Raw genomic sequence first — 26143 nt, 5'->3', positions numbered from 1 at the left:
AAGAAAAGAAATCAGAATAGTGTGCGGCTGGAACCCGAGTTGCTTGTTTTACTTCTTCAATCTTTAAGCACTACACCAACTAGGACTAGCTAACAGCACTTAATACTAAATGCTGTAGATTGGTGTTAAACCCCAAAATACTGTTCCTTGTAAAACTAGAGCTCTGTTCACTTAAAGTATTTCTCTGCCTAATAAATGGGGTTCTGTTCTCGCGAACGTTAATGATAAGACGATTAGGAATACTACATTGTGTAAGCCTCGTATGGTGTCCAAGCTCAGTCTGAGATATGGAAACTAGTGTTAAGCGAGACTAACCTCTCCAAAATGGCGGCAACAGATTTGAATGAGTTAAAATTGAACTGAATGAAAATCTGATACCAGCACCGGAAAGACCACCTTTACTTTGGTAACCTTGCAATGTTTCAGCATATTAGGTGTTATATCAGCTTAGAAAATGTAAGATGAAATTTGACAAATTTACAGACGTTTGTATGACTGAGGGTAAACGTCATACCCCCAGTCGTACAAACGTCTGTAAATTTTTCATTTTTCAACTTATATTTTCTCAGCTGATATTACACCTGATATGCTGAAACTTTGCAGGGTTACTAAAGTAAAAGTGCTCTTTCTAGTGCTGGTATATGTTTTTAATTTCAACTTATTTGAATTTTCGGCCGCCATTTTGGAGAAGGGTCTATTCCGTCCGCAATACGCGTGCGCTATATATCCTTCTTAAAGCAAAACTACACAAACTCACAACTGAAAACACTGAACCAATAGAGGTGATAGAAGTCACGGACAGATCCGACATTCTTGACTGTGGGGGGCCCGGACGGGATGGCGTGCTTGAGCTGAATGCACCTGTGATTGAGCTGATTGACAAGTCTGATGTCCTCGACTGGAGTGATGTCTTCCGGGGAGATAAGGGAGGAAATCCGTCCGGTATATCTTTAAAATCAAAACCTAGTCAAAACAAGACAGAGAAGTTCATATTAGGATAGGCTAGATAATTCGTTTGTAAACATCAACTAGCATTGCAGACCACTAGAAATAATAGGGAGCTTAAGCAGCGGCGACGCACGTGCAGAGCGATTGTTTTTGTTCATTAAACCTATTGTTTTGCGGCGTTGTCGTTACCGTTGCCGTCGTCGTCGCTTAAGCTCCCCAATTTAAGCCACTATTTACAAACATACTTTAACAAATATCGAAAGTCAAAATAAGAATAGCAATTGCACTACACGACGATTGTCTGCCAAACTGCTCAATGAACGATTGTGTTTTTGAAATGGACCTTGGGAATAGAGGGTGTTTGGTGGTGGAAGTAGAGCCACTGCATTTTGGGCTTGTAGACGGAGGAAGCTGTACATGTGTTAGAGGGAGGGAAGGGATATTGAAACTGCCGTCAGTCGACCTTTTCAAAACTTGCGCAAAGATGGTTTATGCTACAAAGGAGATAATTGGAGCGGAGGGCATTAAGTGGTGGAGTAAACTTGTCTCCTCCCGTCCGATACAATACCTGCAGTCAAGTTGTTTCTAGACTACAAAACGGTCACAAAACCACGAAATGCAAACTCGCGAGGTGCGAAACATCGAAAACGTGGACCCTCGCGCGTCGCGAGCATCACGCCAGAGGCATGTCGCGTTTCCCCAGTTTGACGGACGAACGCAAAACAAAAAAAAAAACAAAAACGCGCTGTTTTGCAGTCTGCGTTGGTTTAGTAGCTTTCTTTGTAGATCAACGTTTCTGCGCACAAGCTGTTTCGTTATCTCACACTAATCTTTTAAGCTCCAGTGTCAGGATGTATATTTTCCGTACCCTTCTTCATATTAGGGAGCTAAAGGAACGACGACGGCGACGGCAACGACAACGCCGCAAAACAATAGGTTTAATGAGCAAAAACAATCGCCCTGCACTTGCGTTTTACATTTTGGTACATTTCTTTGCCGTCATCTGCAAAACAACAACGTGAAATGACCACATTTAAGGTTTTGTGGAGAACGTGAACGCACGACGGTGAATTTTTCATTTTCTTTCTTAACTTGCACGCCACTCCTACCAATTTGGTTCCTGGATAGTTCGCCATTTTTGTGAAAGTTGAGCGAGTTGAAATAATCGCGAAATAGCACAAACGAAATAAAGATATATTTTCAGGTGACGTTTTTGTTGCCGTTGCCGTCGTCGTTGCTTAAGCTCCCTGTTTCTTATGATACTAACAGTAGTTGGAAGAATTTGCTAAAAAGTCACTCTACGTATCTTTAGCGATCATTCTATATATTCTCATGACTACTTTATTTGATCAAGTAGTGATATCGTATGGGGAAATTGAAATTACACAAGAGGAACTCCCGACCTGACTGCTTTGAAGGCGAGGATGGACTCTTTTGATTCAATGCGTCTGGGTTCCATGACTGCCTCTGTTGAGATGCCCTCTGCTAAAAATATTTACCACTGTTACGGTGCACGTAAAATAAATCATCAATTTTTATCTTACTTCTGGCATTCAGGTACGATTCCCTAACAAAATGAAACCTTTTTTAGGAATACTTCTTAGATGTACTGTGCAATAGAACGCCTTGTTACAATGCGATTGTAACTTTTGCGCCCCTGGGTGAAAACACAAAATGCGACAACCAAATCAAAGCTACTAAGCACTTCCCTATGGAGCTCTCTATTGGAAAATTAAGGAAATCAAGTCGGCTGGCTCGCAGACTGGGGTATTACTAAATGTTGCACCTGTGAGTGAACCGAAAGTGTGGCAATTCAAATGAAAGCTCTTGACTGCATTTTCATGACGATGCGCGTTTGAAAAGGGTGACTATTAAGATGAAAGCCATGGCGGAATATTTTCCTGTGTCCTTTTTAATTATTTTGAGTCTGTGGTTGAAATTCTAAAGTGTGACCATTCAAATAAAAGCTACTGAGCAGTACTTTCCTGTGATGTTGTTTATCATGTTGTACAAGGTGGTTCTAATTTTTGAGTCTGTGGTTGAAATCCTAAAGCGTGACTATTCGAATGAAAGCTACTGAGCAGTACTTTCCTGTGGTGCTGTTTATTATGCTGTACAAGGTGGTTCTAGCTTTTCAGTCTGTGGATGAAATCCTAAAGTGTGACCATTCAAATGAAAGCTACTGAGCAGTACTTTCCCATGCTGCTGTTCATTATTCCCTACACAGGGGTTCGATCTTTGAGGATGAAATTTGAGGATGAAATTCTGTGTGACCATTCATTTGAAAGCTATTAAGTGCGTTTCTGTGATGATGTACGTTCAAAGGGCGACTAAGGTTAAAAGGTGTGGTCACTGGTGTAAGAGTTAGTTTTACCTCGTTCAGTGTCAGCTTATGTTTGGCATCCTCTTCCATCACTTGGTTAGAAATATGTTGAAACATCACTTCACTTCGTTTGCCAATCTACAAAGACAAGTGCACGTAAACTTCACAACGATCGACAAATTGTAGCCAGAGACAGGTACAAATAGAGACGGACGGGTGTGGTGCAAAATAAGCATGGGGCAATAAGGTTATTGAAGGCTGGTTTTCTCCAGCGACAGGGTCGTAACAGTGCTTACGACCAAGTGAAAACCAAACAGCGGAGTCGTACGGTCGATGGAATTGGAATCACAATAATCAGAAGGTATATATATATATATATATTTGTTGGGAATCCGCTTATGATTCTGCGAAAACCAGATTGTCGAAGTGGTTCTCACCAACGCGCGCATGCGCCTGGGTTGACATAGTCCCTTTAAGTTAGAAATGTCGTGTTCTGCTGGATCGAAATCTTTCCACCTTCAATTGTTTTTGGTTGATCCGATTAGAGTTTCCTCCTAAAACATTTGTATTAAATACCTGAGACGTACGCCTTCTACTATGACCTACCGAGTCTAGAAAATTCTGGACAGCATTTTCCTGTGCCACTTTCAGGTGTTTTAGCCTGGAATAGAGTCTTCTGGCCTGCCATCCTCTAAAAGCTGAATGTAAAAGAAAATTTGATATAATGACGCCGTCTTAACAGCTGATTGGATGCACGGTGGTCAATCCACCGTATGGATAAAGATGGCAACTGGTACATTTACCCAAAATTGTTAACATGCTAAAACACTAAAGACGCTCATAAAAAAGTACAGAAACAGTTCCAAAAACTTCAAACCTAGCATACACAATTTTGTTAGTACAGGGACGAATTTCGCCAAAAAATATGGCTATCTATGTGCGTATTGGCTGTGTTAGGTTCGCAAGGTACTGTGGTAAAATGTACCGCCGCCATCTTTTTTCCGTACCTCGGATTGGTCAAGCTTTTATCTTAAAAAAAAGCATTTACCTTAAAGCTACAACTGCAACCTGACGGAAGAAATCCAAGCATCCCTTATCCCTTTATCATAGTTGAAAAAAATGAAGACATGCTTCCCTTGAAGTCCCCAAAGTCTAGCCTGTGCTGCCAACTTTGCTATGTGCGAAAAGGGTTATGAAGCGCCTAGGTGTAACGACCTTTTTGTCTGGGATTGGGGGGGGGGGGGGGGGGGAATGGTTGAAAACCTAGGCTGTACCTTCCTGTCAGATACCACAAGACTATGACAAACGGTTCCAAAAAGTGGTCAAACATGCTTGTTACCTATGTGACAAGTTTGTTTGTTTTCTTTAGCCAGTGAATGTAATTCAATTTGTAGAGAATAAAGAGAGCCTGTAGACAACATCATTTAAAATGGCGCAAAACACTATTCCAAAATTGTGTAACTTTTTTCAACTGTCACAACATTGGTGGAGTAACAAACATTTTCTTGAAAGTATGTTATCGGCTCTTGCTTTACAATATACATTATCGAATGTATTATTCACCCTGGCATTTAATAGTAATTTCTGTATCACCTAAAGTATTCCAAGCAGCTTAACAGTGCAATTGAACTGACTACCTCAGCTTATTAGGGCTTGGTTGAACAAAACATGGTTCTTTCAGTAGCCTTGAATTTACCCTGCGAAGAGTGCACTGCACACTCTGAAGGACCTACTTGGGACGGTTCCTCCTAATAAGGAAGTATTTTTGCGCGGTTCATGACTTTGCGGGAAAAGCAGATCTTAGCAAGGCTATTGGAATAAAATTAGGGGTAACCTAACATTTTTTAGAGATAATAATTGATTGACTGATTGATTGATTGATTGATTGATTGATTGATTGATCGATCGATCGATCGATCGATCGATCGATCGATCGATCGATCGATCGATCGATCGATCGATCGATTGATTGATTGATTGATCGATCGATCGATCGATCGATCAACAATAATTCCAAAATTGTCTGAAAATACAAAACAATGTATGACTTTTTTTTTCCAAATTGAAAGTTAATCATCTCTGAAAAATGTTTCGTTACCTCCAATTTTGTTTTTGGATTTCATAGCCCTTGCTAAGACCTTCTTATCTCGTACAATCACAAGCCGTGCAAAAATACCTTTGAATTAGAAGGCATCTTCCTTAAGAAACTAGAGGTTCTCGGACTATCCAGAGATGCGCAGAACGTATGCGCAGTGGCAAAAGGAGAAACCGTCGCCAACGTCTGGAGGGTCACTTTGATCTGATATATTTATGGACCATAGACATTATTTGCTAAATATGCTAATTGTCCAGTACAAACCACGTGATATTCCCAGGAAAATCGGTCGTTTGCCTTTTTGGAAGTAAAGAATGCCTGCCAGCGTGAATATGACCAATTATAAAAGAGACTACTCCCAAAAATACCGTCACATGATCTGTCATGGGGCAACAAAAACGTTTCCCGTGTCAAAGTTGCAGATTACCTTTCTGTATCACAACAGCAACTACACCCAAGCGATCTATCAATGAATTCAACTTTTCCAAACACCAGTAAGTTAGGAACACCTGTCGAGAAATTAAGATAAGAAACGTAAAGTACCTCAACAATTTAATCTACAGTAAGTGATGTGTTTTTAAATTATTAATATTTAATAACTTTGGTCTTGCTTTTAATTTTATGACTGTTAATTCAAACCACCAAACTAAAATCCTATGTAGTCAATATTAAAAACTTAATGACTGGTCTTGAGGAAAACAGTTAACTTTGTTTCCCGAGATAGAATCATAGGAAACAGGAAACATTGAGATTCGAGAGAAACAAAAATCACAGTGTATCACGACTGTTCCCCCTGACGTAATAGTTTCCTCAAATGTCACATGCTCATTGGCTTTTGGTAGCAAACAGTTCTATTGCTAGATACCACGTGACCAGCTATGAACTAGTCAATGAATGCGTGCGCTTTGGCGGGAAAAACGTCAGCTATATAACAAATATAAAAACACGTGAAATCAGCCTGTACCTTGGTTTTTCCAATCTTCCATCCTTTGGGATCAGCCAACTGACGAAGCATCTTTAGACAGGTTTGTTGCATGTCTTTGATGACCACGTTTGGATGCAAGCCAATTACAACACCAAATCTGGTGATTCAATAGTCCAGTAAGCACAAGTGAGCGTAACTAACAGACCAGCTCCCAATTGGCCATTTCCGAGCTGCTGTGAACCTCATTATGAAAGCGAGGCCAAGTGCAAAGCTTTTCATATGAAAATAGTTTTGTTTGCATATGAATGAAAACTAATTTTCATAATAAAAACTTTGCACTTAGCCTAGCTTTCATAATGAGGTTTAAAGAAACTCAGAAATGGCCTATTCAATAGATTTTATATGGTCTATATGCTAACTGCGCATAACAACCACGTGATACTCTCAGGAAAATAAATCCTTTGTCTTTTTTGAAGTAAAGCGTGAATATGACCAATTCTAAAAGAGACTATACCCCCTAGAGTACCGTCACATGATCTGTAATGGGGCTACAAAACAAAGAAGCGAATATGGTCTATTCAATTACATTCTAATGTAATATGGCGACCACCTGACGAGGACTCAGACGAAACTAGTTTGAAAGTCGCATATACAAATGAAGTGTTTCCTGATCATGATGACCTCTTCTTGAGAATTGTAAAAATCGTGCGAAGGCCAAAACATTAACTCGAATCTAGAAATTGTGTATGTTATTGGCATTCAATGCGGGACAAACCTTCGAATGAATGCATCAAAGGTAAACCACAAAGGGAACCCAAAGTTCCTGATGCGCGTTGTCTGAACCACAGCTAACGACCTCACTTGGGAGAGAACCACATCGCGATCGAATTGATCAGGCGACTGATGCAAGTTGGGCTTGATGCATCTATTGGTTAAATGGAAAGAATCATGTCAGAACTAAATTTCTCGAAATATTTTCTCTAGTCTCGATCACGTGTAAACAAGCGACAACTAACTCGAAAACTCTGCCACTTTAGCTTCTGCGCGCTGATTCGCTTTGAATATACGTAGCTTTATCTGCTGTTGTTATCCATCTTTCCTTCCTTTGTTTGTTCCTTCGTTTGTTCTTTCCCTCACTCCCTTCCGTCCGTCCGTCCGTCCGTCCTCCCTTTCTTCCCTTTCTCCTTCCTATGTTTGTCCGTTTGTTCACTTCCTTCCTTCCTTCCTTCCTTCCTTCCTTCCTTCCTTCCTTCCTTCCTTCCTTCCTTCCTTCCTTTCTTCCTTCCTCCCTCCCTCCCTCCCTTAATCCCTCCCTCCCTCCCTCCCTCCCTCCCTCCCTCCCTCCCTCCTTCCTTCCTTCCTTCCTTCCTTCCTTCCTTCCTTCCTTCCTTCCTTCCTTCCTTCCTTCCTTCCTTCCTTCCTTCCTTCCTTCCTCCTTCCATCCCTCCCTCCCTTCCTCCCTCTCTCCCTTCCTCCCTCCCTATGTTCGTTTGTTTGTTTTGCTTCTTCCTTACTCTCTCCTCCCGAAACAGCGAGTGTCATTTTCTTTGAAGAGAAGTTGAACAACCCAGTCAGTGTAGAGCATGTTACGCTTTGTCCCAAGGACTTTTGTCCAGCATTGCAGTTGTATGACCTGCTATCCGCGAGTCTCCTATACATTAAGAGTTAAATAAAGGACAGAAAGACTGTCTCGTTAGTCTTGTGACTAGGCAAGACAGAACTCAGCTCCAACTGTAGATTTCATACCTCACAAAGTGTACTTCACAAGACAAAACCTTCTCCATTAGTTCTGTGATTGAGTTCTGCAAGACAAGAAACAGCGTCACTCAACATAACCACACCAATTGAGTTTTTTTGGTCAACATTTGTGTGTTTCCTCTTAAGGACTCCATAGTCCGGATTTGACTCAACAGTAACATACGTAAACTACAGCCTTCTAAGCAGACACCTCAGGCAAAGATACCATTCCGGTTTTCTCCATTTTGTTTTTAACCAATAAAGAGACTGCTCTTCACTCTCTTTGAGTCGTCTACGACATTACCCACCCCTCTCCCACCCTCCCTTCCCCGAGATTCCAACAGTAGGGTGTACAGTAAATGTAAAACACCTTGACACAAAGACAGGTAACAGAAGGTGATGACCAAACATGATGTAGAACTGTATCCAGTTACCAAACAGCTTCCGTCTTTGAGGCCTTGGATGTTGCTGCTTGGATATTTTTAACGTTAGAGCATTTAAAGGGGCACTGCCACTCATTTTTAGCGTCACTTTACATATTTGTATCAACTGACCGTTATCACAATCTTCCAGTTTCATCAACGATTACTCTGCTAGATCACAGAAAGTAGCATTGATATTCTTTGGCTGCAGATACCAAGGGTGAAAAAAAATGGCAAAGTTTTTCAAGTTCTTCCCTTGTGGAAACCTGTTCTTGGTTTGTTCTTCCTTCGAAAAAATCTCTAAACATTTCGTCTTAGTGTTCTGAGAGAATTTTTATGCATCAACAAAGGTACTTTGTCGAAAATGTGTGGTTTTGACTCAAACAGAGCACAATTTCCATGGCAAGTACGAAGGGGCGGATCCCCTCAACTCGAGGATGTGATTAGGATGAACACAGGTGTTCATAGAAACAAAAGGAAGTACTTTAATTGTGCAATAGACTTTTCGTTTCCAAATAAAAAGCGATGCTTACCTGAATCATACTAATATACAAGGAATGAACTTACCCTAAACTGAGTTCCAACTGTTAGAGAACCATTTTTTGCTTGATGAGACTTCTTACTAGCCAAGTGTTGCACGCTGAATAAGCAAAAATAATAAAGACTTAAGGCGTTTTCCATCTGTCAGAACTGATAAGAGTTAGTCCTTCAAATTTCTTCGAAATAGCGCGTACCATTTTTAGCGTGATCATTTTTCAAGATTTTGCAGCACCATCCCTTCAGAATGACGCATTTAATTTACAGACTGGCCGGTCGGGCCGACCAGTTCATTTTATACTGCCACGTCACCCCCCCCCCCCCCCCCACCTCTTCACTTGGTGGGATGAAAAACTGCTGCCCCTCTCCAACTCATCAGAACATTAAATAGAACAAACATTAACCGGATATGAAGACGACGGCAATGTAAAAGTCATAAAACAATAGGATTTAATGAGGAAAACAATGGCTCTGTATGTGTGTTTTAAATTTTGGTACATTTCTTTGCCGTCCTCTGCAGAACAACAAGGTGAAACGACTAAATTTAAAGTTTTGTGGGGAACGTCAGCCCGAGTGCAAATTATTCATTCTCTGTCTCGACTTGAACGCCGTTCCTACCAATTCATCTGTTCCTTGATAATACGGCTACAGTTGGAATTACCACGAACTAATATAACTAGTGCAAGTAAAACTAACACATATTATTTCTTTATTGACGTTTTTTTTTGGCGTCGTCATTGTGGTTGGCTAGGAATCCCTAAGGATTCACTGATGTCCCATAATACACCCAACCAGAGCATAGTTTTGCGTCCATGGAAACAGCATGAAGACGAGTCGACCAGAGGCTGGCGGCCTAAGACGATATTAAAATCTTAGAGAGAAGCTTTTATTCAACCGATTCCTGTGTCCCGGAAGATTTTCTGGCGCAATCAGTGTCTGATATAATCACTATTCGGCAAGCGGCCGAGTGTGCCTCAAAATCAAAACAGAAAAATCATCCAGAACGTAACTATAAAACCTTTACTTATCTCGAGAAATTGCCGCAACCTATCTCTGGGCCGATCCGCCGACACTTACGGTTGAAATTCTGACACAGCGATGCTGACTTCAAGAATTCGGTGCCTCTAAAACTGTTCTGAACAAATACATAAGTGGTCCTCTTACCTCACACTATAAAATTAAGACTTGTTGTGTGTACTTACACTGCGGCCTTGTGCTTTATTGTTGGATTCCTGAGAGATAACAATAATAAAAACAAGTGAACAACAGAGAACTAAAACGTGACGTTTTTCAAATTACTGGATTTATTAAGATGTTAGCAAAGAGCGTTGCAAAAAATGCCTACTTGCTAAAAATCAGCATCTCATTGCAATTTGGGAGTGACATTTTAGGACTTTTATGCTCTAATGGCTCTATACAAATCCTCCTATAACTTTGTCTCAGTTCTAAGCGTTTGGTAAGAAAAACGGCTTCCTGTTAGCAGAATGTCACTCTTTTGAATAAACAGAAAAGTGATCTTAGCTGTTGAGTTTTAGGTATAGAAGTGTGGATTGGATTGATTTTCTCTTACAAGAAAAAATCTCGTCAAACAGTTCCCCTATTAACAGTTCACAATAAGTTATCGAAATTCATTCATTGTACCTCTTATTCTTTTTCTTTTGCAACAGAATATTAGGTGTTTCAAGCCTAGGACAAAGACAAAAACAGCTATGATCAAAAATGAAAATCACAACCAACAAAAGTAAACGAGTTTTAAGCCATTTCTTCAGTAATTGATAGTTCAAAGGTATAAACGACTAGGCAGTGGACTTACTTTATTACTTTTCAATGTCCCACAACTCGACGAAGTTTTAAAGAATTCGCGTACGTTGTTTCAATTCCTTATTTTCTTTTACCATTAATTTTCGCGACCTTAATAACGTTTATTGCTAATTTCCGCCACCATTATAATTTCCTTAATTTATCCCCAAATTGTGATTCCTGTTAGTACTTTGCGACAATTAGAACATTAGACAAGAGCTCCCTTTTTGAAAACATTTCTACACTGAATACATCGTTTATGACATTTAGCGCACAATTGTTGCCATGATTGTCTCTCTCTAAAAGAGATAAGTTCAGCTTTGGAAACATCAACGTACTTCTAAGAGGTGTCTATGTTCGCAAAATTTCCTTTTACGCTTTCATTTCCTTTATTGTGTGAATTAAAGTTGTGCTCCTTCCCTTAAATAAGGGATCACTTGCACAAAATGCAATACACTTCCAACTTGCACCTTGACAAAATGTGCAATACACTTATCAGAGGAAAAGGCAAACTAAGAGCAAACTGCACGCAAATAACCACGCAAACTCAGACGAGTACTAAATACGTTAAGTATCAACTACGGATATATAAATACGTTGAACAGTTTGGAGTCAGTCTCATCTCGCTGCTGTTCTCGGGATTTTCAGATTGCACGTTCATGAAACGTGTACTTTTTTGTGCACTTTTCATTTTTTATTTAATCCATATCGGATTTGTTCTGCAGTAAAGGCGAGTGCACGATACCTTCTTACAAAAAAGTAAGCTGTTGAATGTAGCTCCATACCTCTCAGGTTGCAATGCCAGGGAACCTGTCCCGGAAATTTTGGCTCTAAACAGTCTGCTGATGAATTCATTATCGCTACCTGTATGAACAAAAAATACTCCCTTCATGTTTTTTATTAACTTTCAAACACGCATTGCCAAACAAACTGCATAAACCTCCATGACAACGCCCTTTGGGCTACCGAATGAGCCCACTACATTTCAACACCTGTGCTGCATTTTACCACCCGAACCAAACCTGTTGTATCTCAATGATGTACGGGTTTACAGAGAAGAGGCTCAGGAGGAATTCCATGTCCCTTTCTTTCAAATAATTGCCAAGTGAAAGAATAGTTATTTTGTATTTTATGCTAACCCATTTTAATAAAAGCCAAAAGAGATCTATTTATTTTAAAAAAAATTGATTTTAATTTTAAAGGTTTTGAGGACCGCTCCTTTCAGAATGGAAATAAAAAGCGACTCACGAATGCCCTGTAAAGAAGTATTTTTATGTTTTTAAGGATAAGACACTCATTGGACATGTCAAAATCCCCTAAGGTTCCTTGGTTTTTGGTGTTATGAAAACAATGTGATGCCTAACGGGCTGCCAAATGCACCTTTCTGCTTTACTGCCACTGACGATTTTCTTATTTTAAGAAGGATGTAACAAGTACAAATTGATGATGGGTAAATGTCTAGTCATCAAGGACTTCAGAAAATTTCAGACAGACAGGTACCACATTACCTTGCAAGCAATCCAGAAGGCAGGCACCACCCAGCACATCACGATTACTGTTTAGAAACCCCAGGGTCACATAGGTAACCTACAAGTAACAAAGTGACAATTTTATCATTTCTTTAACGGACAACAAAACATAAACTAACAGAAATCTAGATTACTTATTTTTGGCCTACATGATAAGAAATAGATCCGACCAAAACTATATTCCAGTTACCTAACTGGCCATTATCTCTCTTTAAGACCCTGGAAATTATTTGCATTGAAAATAACGAAAGGTTTATCATGGCTCGTTTCATTTACAAATGTTGTGTAACTGATTATCGGCCTTTAAGAGTTTAGCTCCTCCTGGGCAGGTTTGTTTAATATTTTCCCTTTTGCTTTGATTACAACACAAGTAACAAGTCTGTATTTTTAAACGTTCAACACCAACATAACAATAAATATATTTAAAAGGTATGATCCGTTTTTGGTGTGGATTATTTTGTGTGCTCCACGCAACGATTGGAATTGTGCAATCTGATTAGTTGTTCATCTACCCAACTTGAACGTGTTAACCAACAAAGAAGAAAACTTAATTCAACATCTACACAATTCCAACTAAGGTTTAACTTACTGTCCCAGAATAGTGCCGAATGGTAAAGGCAGGATATGACAGTTTAGCTACGTCATAGTTAGGATGTTTCCGGTGAAGAGAATCACATTTCTTGACAAATGCTGCATCAGTTGCTTTCACAATTCTGCTCTCTCCGTCCAACAATGGCAACAGTCCTTCCGGTGGCTGACAAAGAAACAAAAAATGAGAAGATACCTCTGGAAAAGAGGAAGGTTTAGTCAGATTTGTAGAAGGTTTTGTTGGACACTTTTTTTTCGAACGCCAGTGCGACTTTGAATTCTTGTATTAAATAAATGTTTGTTGTTTGGCCCTCCGCTCCTCCATGGAGCAGAGGTAAGCTGCAATTATTTCTTTACTTAAAGGATTAAATCTCGAAAGCAGCAAAACGCTTTTCCTAAAACCGTAAATCAGGAACAAGAGAAATCCATAAAAATCACATGGCTTACATTTAACAGGAGCTCTACAGCTTTCTTGTTATCATTGTAGGGTATCTTATAACTTCGCAGTCCTTCAGCTTCAAGCTCTGCCTGTAAATTGACACAAAAAACGGAAGCAGGGATGAGTGGGAGCAGGGATGGCACGGGGGTGAGAACACTTGCCTCCCACCAATGTAGCCCGGGTGCGATTCCCCGGAGGAGACACATCGCACTTGGGCTTGAGTAAATGCGTCCTTTTCGGAAAGATTTCCAGAGAAATCTTCAAGATTACATTCAAATGCCGGACATTACAAAGAGGAATTTGAATGTTCATTTCATTCTCGGAAATACTGGTCCGGGCGACGTAAATGGGCTGTAGATTTGACATGAACATCATCCACATAGAAGACTACTAGCGATGCACAATTACTGGTATTATAACAAAAAGTAAAGAAGGACTGCAAATACCTGTTCCCAAGCAAACACACATTGGTTGTAGAAATACGCCAGCTGCTCGTTTGCAGTGTTGATGCTCAATTGTTCAAGACCATTAATTTCATATCTTTCAGACCCAAACGCATCCAGTAATCCGAGGGACGGGCCGAAACGCACCCTTAGGAAACATTAAGAGATAATTATGCCATTCATGTTTGTAAACATTCAAAGTAAAAAATTATTCGGAGGGATACACTGATACACTAATATGTAACACAACTTTTGTGACAAGTTAAATTTCAATATTGGAGACTAAGATTCCTTTAACAACATAACTGCTGTTGCACACACACCAGCAATACACGTATTGCTTAGTCGTATAGTTGCACGTTTCCATGTCCGCGGTGACTTGATACTAGAACAGTTTCCGCTGTCTTCCCTTTAAGGATTAAGGCCATTCATACAAACTGTTATCCCTGGTTGACTGCGAAATTCAACATCCTGTGAAAGTCTCTTGTGAGTTGATGTTATTAAATTTGGTTCAGGTCCCATTGCACACCCTATAGTTCAGTTACTTACCTGGCTGAATTGTCCATTTTACAGTTGTGCTTAGTGACCTGGTCCTTGAGTGCAAGCAAGGTTGGTGTTGACTTTGCTTTGATACCAACCTCATTGCATTTACATTTGAAAAGAGCTTAGATATGTATCAACATAAAGCCAAATCCAGTCTCGCTTCAACTCAAAGGCCAGGTCACTAAATACACAACCGCACATGGGCTATTACAGCCTTGAAAAAATAATTGTTCAGTTCACCTGGGGTTTCATTAAGACTTTGGCCAGTTGAACTAGACGTCATTTCACCTGAGCAGGATAGTTAACTTGGATATGGTCTTTTATTGAAAAAGTTAGCTAAGATGGTAAAAGCAGCTGGGAAAAGTTGTATTCCCAGATGGTCAATTTGCCTCGTGGCTGGCCCTTAATGAAATTCTTGGTTCACTCGCTAATTTTTATAGGCTGTTGTCCACGAAATATGTGTAGAAACTTAGAGATGAGAACTCAGTCTTGAGGGCTTCCAGTGTAATACCTAAACACTCTAGTCAATTGCTAGGGTGCTATGTGTTACCAGAAGCTATTACCTTGTGCTAACTGCTTAGTCATGTAACATTGTAAGTCTACGATGTTGTTTAGACAAGCTGCCCTTACCTGGTGAACTCTTCACCCTTCTCTTTCAAACAACTGTTAACCTTCAACACAAGCCAACTAAACAACCGACTGTACAAAGCTCTTGCCAGCCTATCACGTCCCTGAGCTGCACCATCAACAGTCTTTTGAATCGACACTCTCACACCTTTGAAACAGAAATAAGGATAATTGAAGACAACTTGACAAGCAAAACAATTAACATTATCGGCTTCTCTTTATTCCAAAGCGCACTATTCGGGGAACTTAGATTTTCTTCTTCCAAGTAATTTTCCTGTGTCACTGACTGAATAATATACATCCATTAAACATTGCACTTGTAGACATAAGTCGTTGTTTATGGCTCATGGAATAAGTCTAAGTTGGAAATCTGTTTATACGTTGCTTAGTGTTTACATAAAGTAAAAAAGTAAGTAAGCTTTATTACCAAAAGAAAAACATAAAGTCTTAATTTACGACATAATATACTAATACAAAAATAGGTAAATTTACTCAGTATAACTGAAAATCTAATCGAGCTGAGTTTACATGTTAGATTACTGCAGTTTTTACGTGCCAAACTGTTGGTAAAGTTTAGTATTACTAGTTGCGCTTGTGCAGAATTGGTTAGGCTCTTTTTGGATGTTACTGATCTGTCACCATGCCCAGCAACACTGCTCTAAAATAGGCCTTATCACGGTTTTCGACGCCATTTTGACGAGTAGGCAAACACGCTTGAAATAACAGTGTTTGTATGGAAATCCGATGTCAAATAATTTTCATAAAACAACGCTTCTGAAAAATTTATGAATTGGAAACTTTTGGCACTAGGAAAAGGATTTTAAGAAAAAAATTTGAGGGATGTAGCTGTGACAGAAAGCGTCCAGTCGTGTTTTGAACTGTCCATACATTTGTCTGTATTTTTTTCCCGCAAACTATTTTTAGTAGCAGTTCATGGCTGGTTCGCTATACAGACAAATGTATGGAAAGTGCAAAACACGACTGGACGCTTTCTGGCACAGCTTCATCCCTCAAATTTTTTTTCCTAAAATCCTTTTCCTAGTGCCAAAAGTTTCTAAATCATAAATTTTTCAGAAGCATTGTTTTATGAAAATTATTTGACATCGGATTTCCATACAAACACTGTTATTTCAAGCGTGTTTGCCTACTCGTGAAAATGGCGTCGAAAACCGTGATAAGGCCTATTAAACTCTATACTTATGTTTTTTTTAAAACCAACGTCATTTTGTGAATTTTGGTTCAGTTTTCGTGTATTCGTTCACTACAAAGTAAAAGCCTAGCCATTTCGATATACAGACGTTACTTGTCATGGTAGCAGTGCCGTTATCCGCACCAACCAACTAACTTAGGTAGTGTTAAGCTGAAGGTACTGCAATCTAGGACAGCATGCCAGGGAAAAAGACTAGATTGATGCTCAAGGTAAAAGGCGTAAGTACTTGTCATCAATGCAAAAGGGTTTGTGGTCAAGAACGGTAAGTTCTGTTTTATTCCATTGCATTCTACCATCTGGTTTGTATAATGCACCAGTCATGTTTAAAAGAGTGACTAAGGGCACCCTCCATTTGTCAGAACTTGCAGGCCAGACCGGCCAGTCTGTAAATCGAATGCGTCATTTTGAATGGATCGTGTTGTAAAATCTTGGAAAATAATCATTCCGAAAATGGTACGCACGATTTTGAAGAAATTCGAAGGACCACGATAAAACTTATCCTTCAAACTGGTACATTCCGTTTACAAACTGACCGGTCTGGACCAACCAGTTCTGACAGATGAAAAGCGCCCTAAGAGACTACCTTTTCTATTCTATTCATTTTATTTTTTAACGACGGTTAAAGTATATTTTGATGAGAACCCAACCCCAATTTCTCCATTCTTGGTAAGTGTGCAAAATACTTCACTTCAATTTTTCACTTGAGAGAGGAGCCCATCACCGCAAGTAAAAACTGGCAATGAAGAGGAATTATAACATGGAATTTACCCTTCTGTATATTACCTTTGTGGTAAGATGTTCCAGAGATTAAAGCTGCTGCCAGTGCGTCCATGGGTACACCAAGGAGAGAACTAGCTGAAAAGGAAGATGAAGTACAGGAAATAATGGGAGTTCATCCAAGTGCAATCTGACAAAGCTCCAAATAGACAACATGCTACTCAAACAATCGAAAAAGGGGGGGGGGAGGCATTTCAATAGAATCATTATTTTAACGACATCTTAAAATGTTGCCTCCTGTGTTGCCAGGTCTCTTTTAGGCCTTTTTTAAAAAAGACATATTTGTGTAAGTTACTACAGACAGAACTGTTCGGGTGCAGAAAATGTTTCAGGACTACACGGCGAATGAGTTCAGCAGGAGGTAGTCACGTGCATTAGTTAGCAGGTGATCTTGGTGACACATTCTGTGGCTTATTAAAGGTCACAGGCAAGGAACGCGGGTTAGAAATGAAAATGTTAAAAGGCAATCTCTAACTTCAAAGGAGGATGATGTCAAACGTCATCATATTTAGATGAAAAAGATGTGGTGTGCATATTTTGCATCAACTCAAAGGGACTTTTCAGAACAATGCAATCGTATTGGTCAGCCATGCCTACAAAATCACAAATTTGGAGATACTCTTGGACTGATCAAACAAACACCATTACAAAACTATATCACCTATGGACTATGTTATGTTATTGTTACTATCAAGGTTGAGGCTATCTTACCACAATGAACAGGTTGAGGGTCTTTGACAACAGCTGAATTGGTCTGTGGGTTTTTCGTGCCAAACGCGATGTTACCAATATGAAGTACGGATGCTAAACACTTCAGGATGTTCTGAATTTCCTACGAAATTTAAAGAAATAATATGGCAATTAATTGTAACAGGTGATGTTCTGAGGTTTAGAATGGTGGAATAATAAAGTTTTATGTGCAGTATACTCGTCAATTCTGAAGCTTGTTTGGAAGTGCACAAATACAGTAGGTGACTCGCTGTAGCAGGCTGGCTAAACGCCCTGGGAAATGAAGATTACTAGGGAAAAAGAAAAACTCCTGATCCTACTGCGATTCATACCCACAACCTTCACATCTTAACACTCACACTTTGAGCAACTGAGCTACTTAGAGCGTGGCTGCCTGCTGACTTGAACTGGAAGTTGTGGGTTCAAACCTTTGTAGGTCAAAGGCAGGGCTTTCAGCCAATAAGGAAGTTAAGTTAGGGGCATTCACTCCGTACCTTCAATAATATGTACTGTATACACCAAATACAATTGTTATCACTATGCATTTTGTGTGTTACACAACAGTACTTCTTGATTTTCATCTTAATTGGTATCAACGTGCCAACGAACTTCTGAATAAGGACAGCATGGTTGCATGCAAACCCAAACAATGTTTAACGCCTTGCAATCACTTCATGTTGCTGCACTTTAGTTACCTCATTAGAGAAGCCTACTGCCTCCATGTAGCTGATCAGCTTTGCATACTTCTCACTTTTAATTTCCTTGCTGGTGTTGTCTTCTGCAGGCACTGAAGGATCGTAGCAGAGATACCTGGATGTTAAAAAATATATAAAGGCTACTATAACTAGTTTCTTTGAAGCAAGGTACCATCAGATAAAAAACAATTCCTTAGAGGCACTTGCACCCAAGACTTTCCACAGAAAGGACGGAGACTGTCATCTGTTCATTGAGTCTTAGCCCATGCTGTGCATTCAAAATGTTATTAGCATGTCAAACTTAAAATACCTGGAAACCCAATGGATGAAGTCTTAGTCTAGTAACTTTTATTTTGTGTCCTTTACCAAATGGCTCGAGCAGCCTCAATTTGGCTCTTTACGCCATCACTTGACCAACAAAATAATAGAGGAGAAACACTTGTATGGATTGACAGGCAATTCACTTCCAAGGGGATTACTCCTGTAACTATTGGTTACACCCACTCCTAAAAGATAAGCTGGAGATCTGTTCTACTCAATACGCTTTTAAAAGACATATGTTACCCTTTAGTGATAGTCTTACCGTAAGAAAATCAATCAATCTTGTATGTATTCTAATTTTACTACAATTTATATAAACATTACTAGAATTTTATATTTCAAATGTCATTCGCTGCACGGGATGAGAACATTTTGGAAACTGGACAACAAACAAGCCAATTAAATTTTAGTTTCGATGGTAATTGAAGAGAAGTTTCTTTTTTACCTGTGAGGGAAGTCACTGGACAGACTGTACTCTTGCAATTGTTCAGCATCTAACCCATACAGCAGGTAATGGAAAATATGAAAATTTTTACCCCCCTGAAAACAAGCGAAGATGTCATAAGTAATGCCTTAACAAATTTTAAAGTTCCCAAACTCATTAATAATTCAAAAAGAGAAAACAAAGGAAATCATTAATGCGGACTGAGGTTTGGAAATATGGTCTTAATTATCATACAATTTTGGTAAATGTTTGTTATGATTTTCTCCAAGAGTTAAATATATTTTAAACAGCAGGCCGTGTTTTCTGACAGAGATGACCTTGAAGAAGAGGATTGATCTTGAAACAAGTGGATGACTGTCAGTCCAGCATCCAATAAAATTACGGTGCTTCTAATCCTTTTGATTTGAATTGGGAACAGAAGCAAAGATTTATAGACAGCTTTGATTTAACTCTTCTGCCGTTTTTATTATCATCAAATTGGTAAGAAATGTTTAATCTTGCTTAGTAGAGATATTTCAAAGCGATAGTTAATCTCATTTCTTGGTTTGTTGTTAACATTCGTTGATTACATGTTCGATGGAAATATGGACTTGTTTAAAGTGCCTATGAAACGAAAATTGTCTTTAGGTAGTTATAAAATTTACCCTTTCAAACACGGGATTTCAAAGTTTGAGATTGCTGTGGTAAAAATTGCTGATTTTGTGAACGCTCAAAGTTGGGCTATTTTGCCTTCAAAAATGGTATTCGAATCGCGCGGCCAAAATGCCAGGTGACAATAACCGCTGACGTCACGTTGGTGCCAAGAATTGCAATTCATCATGGCGGAAGAGAAGAAAGATAAGCGACAGCGAGGGCGATATTGCGTTGCTGGCGTCCGTAACAAAGAGAGTTGCCAGAATCGATCGTTCACAGTATCGCTAGACATGCTTTTCTCTTTCTACAATCCTTTTCGGCGGCAAGAACGGAATGAAAGTAAACAAACTTTTGGCACCAACGTGACGTCACAACTTGGAATTCAGCATAAAACTCGACCCAGTCCTCTGACCATTTTTGAAAGCAAAACAGCCCAACTTTGAGCGTTTGTAAAATCTACAAGTTTTACCCCAGTACTCTAAAACTTCGGAATCGTACATGTTAAAGTGCAAATTTTATAACTTCACAAAAGCAATTTTCGCTTCATAGGCACTTTAAGTCGAAAGTCACAACTTTCACCTCCCACTTGTGGAACAGAAACTGGATTACGGCCAAAAGTTTTAACAGATTTTTACAGACGGTGGATGGACCTTTCCACTAATATGTAGAAGAGCTTGTGAGTACGAGCCACTTTTGCAGTTTATTCCTCTGAACTTGGACCAAATCGATGTTGTGATAAGTGCTCAAAGTAGATAAACTTTCGGCCCTCAGATTTATTACAGTAATCAAAGCTTATGATTGCAATTCATCACATTATTAACGTAAAGGGTCATCGGTTATAACTAGCGAATTAGGAGGTTTTCAATGATCTGCATTCTCTAGAACTAACTCAGCTGCAAGGTTTCAAGCTGGCCATTGCCGGGGTGCAAATAGTTCGAATCAGAAAATTTAAGAAAGTTAATTTCTCCGTCCGATCATATTTCATATTTGTTACCTACTTTTCAAGAGAAGTTCAGATGGAACAGTTATCAGCGAAATCTATTTCTATATGAAAATTGAATATGACGATCTGAGAGATAGCCACTCCTAAAAGTAAGACTGGTCTTTACAAACTTAAGCCCTGGGTCAAACGGCGCATGATAGTAAAACTCGCGCGCTCGTTTGACCACCAACTATCATGCGCTATTGTCAATTAACTATAATTCACCTTGAGCGTGTTCAAATTCTTCATGATAGTTGATGATATTTTTTCCCGTTTGACATCGTCAATGATAGTTTTTCGGTCAACTGTTTTCGCCATCTGCCTGCCACTAAAATCTCATTCTAAACTACCGTCGGCTATCACGAGTTTCTTTGAGCCGTTTCACCACCCGCTTGATAGTTGATAATAGTTGGTGATAAGAGTTTTGACTATCATCAACTATCATCCACTATCATGCGCCGTTTGACCAGGGCTTTAAACAAGAACGTCAGTTTGCTGAGACACTTTAAATCCTTGAAAAAGTCACCAGTAGTGCTCTTCGTTTAGCCAAAATTTTAGGTTAGTAATTCCAGAAACGTTCTGTGAAGTGGAAAGACCGCGTTTTTCGATTCGATCCAAACTTGCAGTCTCGTAAGTAGATCAAAAGCATTGCGTGATGACAGAGGAAAACCACAAAGTAGATGTTGAATTTTTTTAAATGGAATGGTAATTTCCATGAAGTTCAACTTCTGATTGGTTGGAAAAGCAAAAGCAGGGTTCTATACCAAAGGTCATAAGTTTGTTCCACGCGGAAATTCCCGTTTGGTGAGCACATTCCTTTTGCATTTTAACCGGTTGTCGGAACCACCCCAGAACACTAGTTAAGACACAATTTTTAAGGCATGGCTTTTCAGAAATTATTTTGATGAAAACAAAAGGGACAAAATCGAAGATTTAGTGATAGTACCTTTCCTTGATGAACTATTCTTGACTTCTCCAGCATGTAGTGATGAACTTTTCCTGTAATTATGACGATCATTATTAACAGCACTTGAATTATCAAAATAAGAAACAACTTGATGTAAATAAGAACATAATTTCAGTTAAAAGTGTGGACATGTGACAGTAAGTCCTGTTTTTATTGGAGTTTGCAAGAGAAGGAGAGCAGGGATTAATGAAGTAGTGAGAGCAATCGCCTCCCACCAATGTGACCCAGGTTCAAGTTGACGCCTTATATGGGTGGAGTTTGCCATTGGTTCTCGTCTCTGCTGCAAGGGTTTTTCTCCAGCTGGTACTACTCTGGTTTTCCTCCCTCCACAAAAACCAACATTTCCAAATTCCAATTCGACCCGGGACTCACAGACACCTTTGCACAAGTTCGTACGGAGCTCCCTAGGTAAACAAATTTAACGTTCACTCTTTTTTTTTTTTTACATATTTTGTAGATTGTGATGCCATCAATATAACAGTTAAGGGGATTGTGAATGAACTGGTCAATCCAAAGTTAAGGATGACATTTGATCGGAATGCTACAGTAGGTGGGTGCAAAATACTTGAACTGCCCTGAATATAACTATATCACCAAGAAAAAAGAACTCTTGTAGTATCAGTTGGATAATTCCATGGTTTCTGATGGATATTGGGATAAATACAGTAGCTCTCACATTAGTTCCAGTCCAATCACTCACCCAGCTTGAAGTAACATTTTGGACAATTTTGAAACATTACTTGAGGTATTTATCCCTTAAATATGCCTTGAAATCATGGAATTACATAATCCATATAAATTCCATCATCATCGTTAGAAAATTAGGCAAAATGCATACAATTGCCCTGAAAATCTGGGAGGATTGTGTCACCTAGCTCCAGACTACCATGAAGCAATTCATCCATCTACTGGTCACAGAAGGGACTTCAACCCAGGACCTTCCAATCATAAGTGCATGCCTCAGACCACTCAGCCACACCAACTCTATGGGTGACAGCCCCCGGGGGGACTCTCATATAAAAGGGGTGGGGATGCTTGTTGGAAATTTTGAATTAAACCCCTAAAGGAGACCAATCTGGGCATGGCCCAAACTTTTCTGACCTCCTAAAAGAGACTATTTTAAAACACAGACAAATAAAAAAAATACAGTAATAGCCAGTTGCATGCTTCTAAAATGACATCCCTGGCTTAAGAGGGATATTTTCGGATGCTTGTCGGAAATTTTCAATTAAACCCCTAAAGGAGACCAATCTGGGCATGGCCCAAACTTTTTTGACCTCCTAAAAGAGACTATTTTAAAACACAGACAAATAAAAAAAATACAGTAATAGCCAGTTGCATGCTTCTGAAATGACATCCTTGGCTTTCGAGGGATATTTTCAAGTCATCTATTTCTTCCAACTTTGCATCCTCTATACAGAGATGTTAAAATGATATATTAACTTAATAAAGATACCCTACCTCCAGATAATTTGCCTTCTGGAGAAAAGTAGACTTCATAGTACATTGCAAACCGACTTGAGTTATTGTTTTGAACAGTTGTTGCATTCCCAAAAGATTCCAGAATAAATTGGACCTAAATGAACAAAAACTTATTGTCAGTCATGTCACCACAAACAGTCTGTGTCAAGACTAATATACATGTATGCTATTACGTATATTTTCAACAGGATGACCATAATACCTACTTTATCATAAGAATGTTAATAATAAGAATGTGATGTGTTGTACGGTCAGTCCAGACCCAGGCATAATCGGAAAAAAGAAATTTGGGTTCTCCCAACACATGGGCAGACAATTTATTTACTTGCTAAGTTGTATGTACAACACTGCCCTGAATAATTATTTCATCAATAAAAGAACTCATAAATATTTAATTAATTATTCATTTTCATCCTTCACAAAGTAATTTAACCATATCATGTCAAGTCATTAATACAAACACACTAAAAAAGCTTCAGCACCTGCAAGAACTTTGACTTCAAGCTAGGTTGAGTGGTTGTGACAGCATTGATGATGTATTGTAGGATATGCTTGAGGCACTCAGTCTTTCCTGATGTACTGTCGCCTGTTAGCACACAACACTGACTCTTTGACGAGTAGTGCAGTGATCTGAGGATATCCCTGCACTTGCTGTATACATGAGGTGGCAGCTGATTGTGTGCTTTGGAGGTGTGATAAGCTTGTATTGTCTGGAAAAGATTAAAGCACCAAGTACCAAGAGTTGAGTTTGGAGTTGTTCATAGCAGGTAGCCTTAAACCAGGGATTCATCAGACAGTAATCAGTTTTGAATTGATCTGGCTTGCAGCACCGTGTGTTTTCTTGAATTCATTGGTTGCTTTCAATTTTTTCTAGAAAAGAAGCAGACTCCAAAAAGGGGGGGGGGGGGGGGCGCAGATACTCCAGGTATATGGGATATAATTAAAGGTATATGTGCGGCGGCAAAGGGTACGTACATTCATTGTAGGGCTTTTAACCTTTCTGGCTGAAATTGGGAAATGATTTAATCACCAACAATTAAGAATGTGGGGTTGGAACTGGCCCACATAACACCTTCTTCCTTTTGCCACTTTCATCTTCGACTAAGTGATTTGCAGAATTAAAGAATTTCATTGTCCTCCAAGTTTTTTTTATTTCCCATAACCTCCCTTTCTCTATGACCCCTTCTTCTCTTAAGTGAATATATGGCAGTAGGTCTTTCAACAGTTAAGTTCTTTCTGGCCCTCTGCCTTTGCAAGGCCTATTTTTCCATGCATCTGATGCATCAGCAGTTGACGTGACATTAATAACTTACAGCTTTCAAGTTTATTTGTAAAATAAAGTGGCTTTGTTCTAACGCATAGCCATTTCAATCCCATTATTGTGGCTGTAATTTTATGCCTCGCAAACAGAGCTCAGCAGTGATAGTTGGAAAACCAGAAGGTTTAAAAAAAAATGAAAAATCTGATGCTGTGATCGTATGTAGTGACCATGCATGCAGCATATAATTCTCTTTACAATATGACCAATTAATGATTCACACATGTAGGTTATAAATATATTAAAATAAAGAAATTAAGATGATAGATGAGTTATTCGTTTGTCTCACGATTGAGTCACAAAGATGTGGATCGCGACGCTTCGACCGCTATACTGCTGGTCTTCATCAGGCGATGGTGTCGACTGATTGCGTGACAGTATAAGTAGCACCTTGGTTTGTGTTGATTGGTGTGTTTCGATCCTCTCTTAGGCTGTTGTTGATTGGAGGATTTCGATCCTCGTCGTTCAGACTAGAAATTGTTCCCTCGGCCGTCCACCTTGGTACCGATTGGCTGCAGTGTTGTTTGATCGTGGGCATTCACGCTTCCGGAATTTCAATTCCATTATCCCTATTGATGTTGTCAGGGTGAAGTCTTATGTAAATAGCCTCTTTAACCCTACGGGTGTACCAATGTGGGTCTCGGTCAATAAACTTAACCTCATCCCAGAGCGGATAGTGGCCCGTCGCATTGCTGTGTTCTGAAACGGCGGAGGATTGGGTTCGAGCAAGCCGTATGTCTCTATCGTGTTCCTTAATCCTTTCATGCATAGATCTTCCCGTCTCTCCAATATAGACCTTGCCACACTCACAGGGAATCTTGTAGACTACTCCGTCTTGTTTTGCAGGGTCGACAGTGTCCTTAGGTCGCACTAGGTGAGATCTAAGTGTTGTGTCAGATCTGAAAACTGTCCGTATGTCTTGCTGTTGTAGGCAACGGCGAAGAGCCTCTGATAACCCTTTGACGTATGGTAGCACCGCAGTAGATTTAATTTCAGGCGCTGGTTCTTTTGTGGCTGTTTGTTTCTTTGTTTTCATAATGCGATCCACATCTTTGTGACTCAATCGTGAGACAAACGAATAACTCATCTATCATTTTAAACCACGATGACCAAACACCTTTCATAATAAAGAAATTAAGATCACCAAAAAATCTCCCAATTGGTACCATAAGAAACATATGCAGAACAGTGAGGAGAAAATACATGTTGATATTTGGAGAGAACTAAGTCAACCATTGCTTTAACTCAAACACTTAAATAGTTAGGTAATACTTGGTTTAAAACACTCGGTCATTCAAATCTGCATTGACTAATTTACTCACACTTGGTTTGTAAATTGCATTATCGCAAAATTCAAATAGTAAAACTTAGTTTTAAACACTCGATCATTCAAATCTGCATTGACTAATTCACTCACACTTGGTTTGTAAATTGCATTACCGTAAAATTGCAAATTTATTTAAAACAATGCAACATGTTTCGATTGACATGAGAAGCGTGAATGCTTCTGAAACGACATTAACTAAATTCCAATCATTTCAATAACATAAGTCTATAAAAGCAAATCAAATTGGCCTTGATTTATAATTTACTTCTTTTGGCACAGTTCGGAATGCATATAGCCTTGA

At 39.3% G+C, this 26143-nt stretch overlaps 1 protein-coding gene across 3 annotated transcripts in view; it reads right to left on the bottom strand.

The window, feature by feature from the left end:
• Nucleotides 1–26143, bottom strand: part of LOC146485501 (myosin IA heavy chain-like) — a 34966-nt gene that overhangs the window by 7872 nt on the left and 951 nt on the right. Inside the window, exons 3-26 of one of the 3 annotated variants that reach the window (XM_085103394.1) lie at nt 23680–23907; nt 23177–23291; nt 21695–21747; nt 19134–19228; nt 18368–18482; nt 17655–17775; nt 16950–17021; nt 14960–15104; nt 13790–13934; nt 13352–13432; nt 12906–13070; nt 12296–12374; nt 11573–11651; nt 10629–10673; nt 10190–10219; nt 9018–9090; nt 8038–8093; nt 7067–7216; nt 6331–6448; nt 5794–5875; nt 3878–3969; nt 3323–3409; nt 2352–2430; nt 758–963 (exon numbers count right to left, since the gene is read on the bottom strand). In XM_085103394.1, the coding sequence (XP_084959520.1) occupies nt 758–963; nt 2352–2430; nt 3323–3409; nt 3878–3969; nt 5794–5875; nt 6331–6448; nt 7067–7216; nt 8038–8093; nt 9018–9090; nt 10190–10219; nt 10629–10673; nt 11573–11651; nt 12296–12374; nt 12906–13070; nt 13352–13432; nt 13790–13934; nt 14960–15104; nt 16950–17021; nt 17655–17775; nt 18368–18482; nt 19134–19228; nt 21695–21747; nt 23177–23291; nt 23680–23907 (2511 nt within the window). Of the gene's footprint in view, nt 1–757; nt 964–2351; nt 2434–3322; nt 3410–3877; nt 3970–5793; nt 5876–6330; nt 6449–7066; nt 7217–8037; nt 8094–9017; nt 9091–10189; nt 10220–10628; nt 10674–11572; nt 11652–12295; nt 12375–12905; nt 13071–13351; nt 13433–13789; nt 13935–14959; nt 15105–16949; nt 17022–17654; nt 17776–18367; nt 18483–18677; nt 19114–19133; nt 19229–21694; nt 21748–23176; nt 23292–23679; nt 23908–26143 lie in introns of those variants that run through there. The other 2 variants (XM_085103393.1, XM_085103395.1) reach the window with 2 other exon arrangements.

Source organism: Pavona decussata, unplaced genomic scaffold (assembly GCF_977016875.1).
Source record: "Pavona decussata unplaced genomic scaffold, jaPavDecu1.1 SCAFFOLD_26, whole genome shotgun sequence".
Classification (NCBI taxonomy): domain Eukaryota; kingdom Metazoa; phylum Cnidaria; class Anthozoa; order Scleractinia; family Agariciidae; genus Pavona; species Pavona decussata.
The sequence above is the reverse complement of the archived record's forward strand: the minus strand, read 5'-3'. Positions and strand labels throughout refer to the sequence as shown.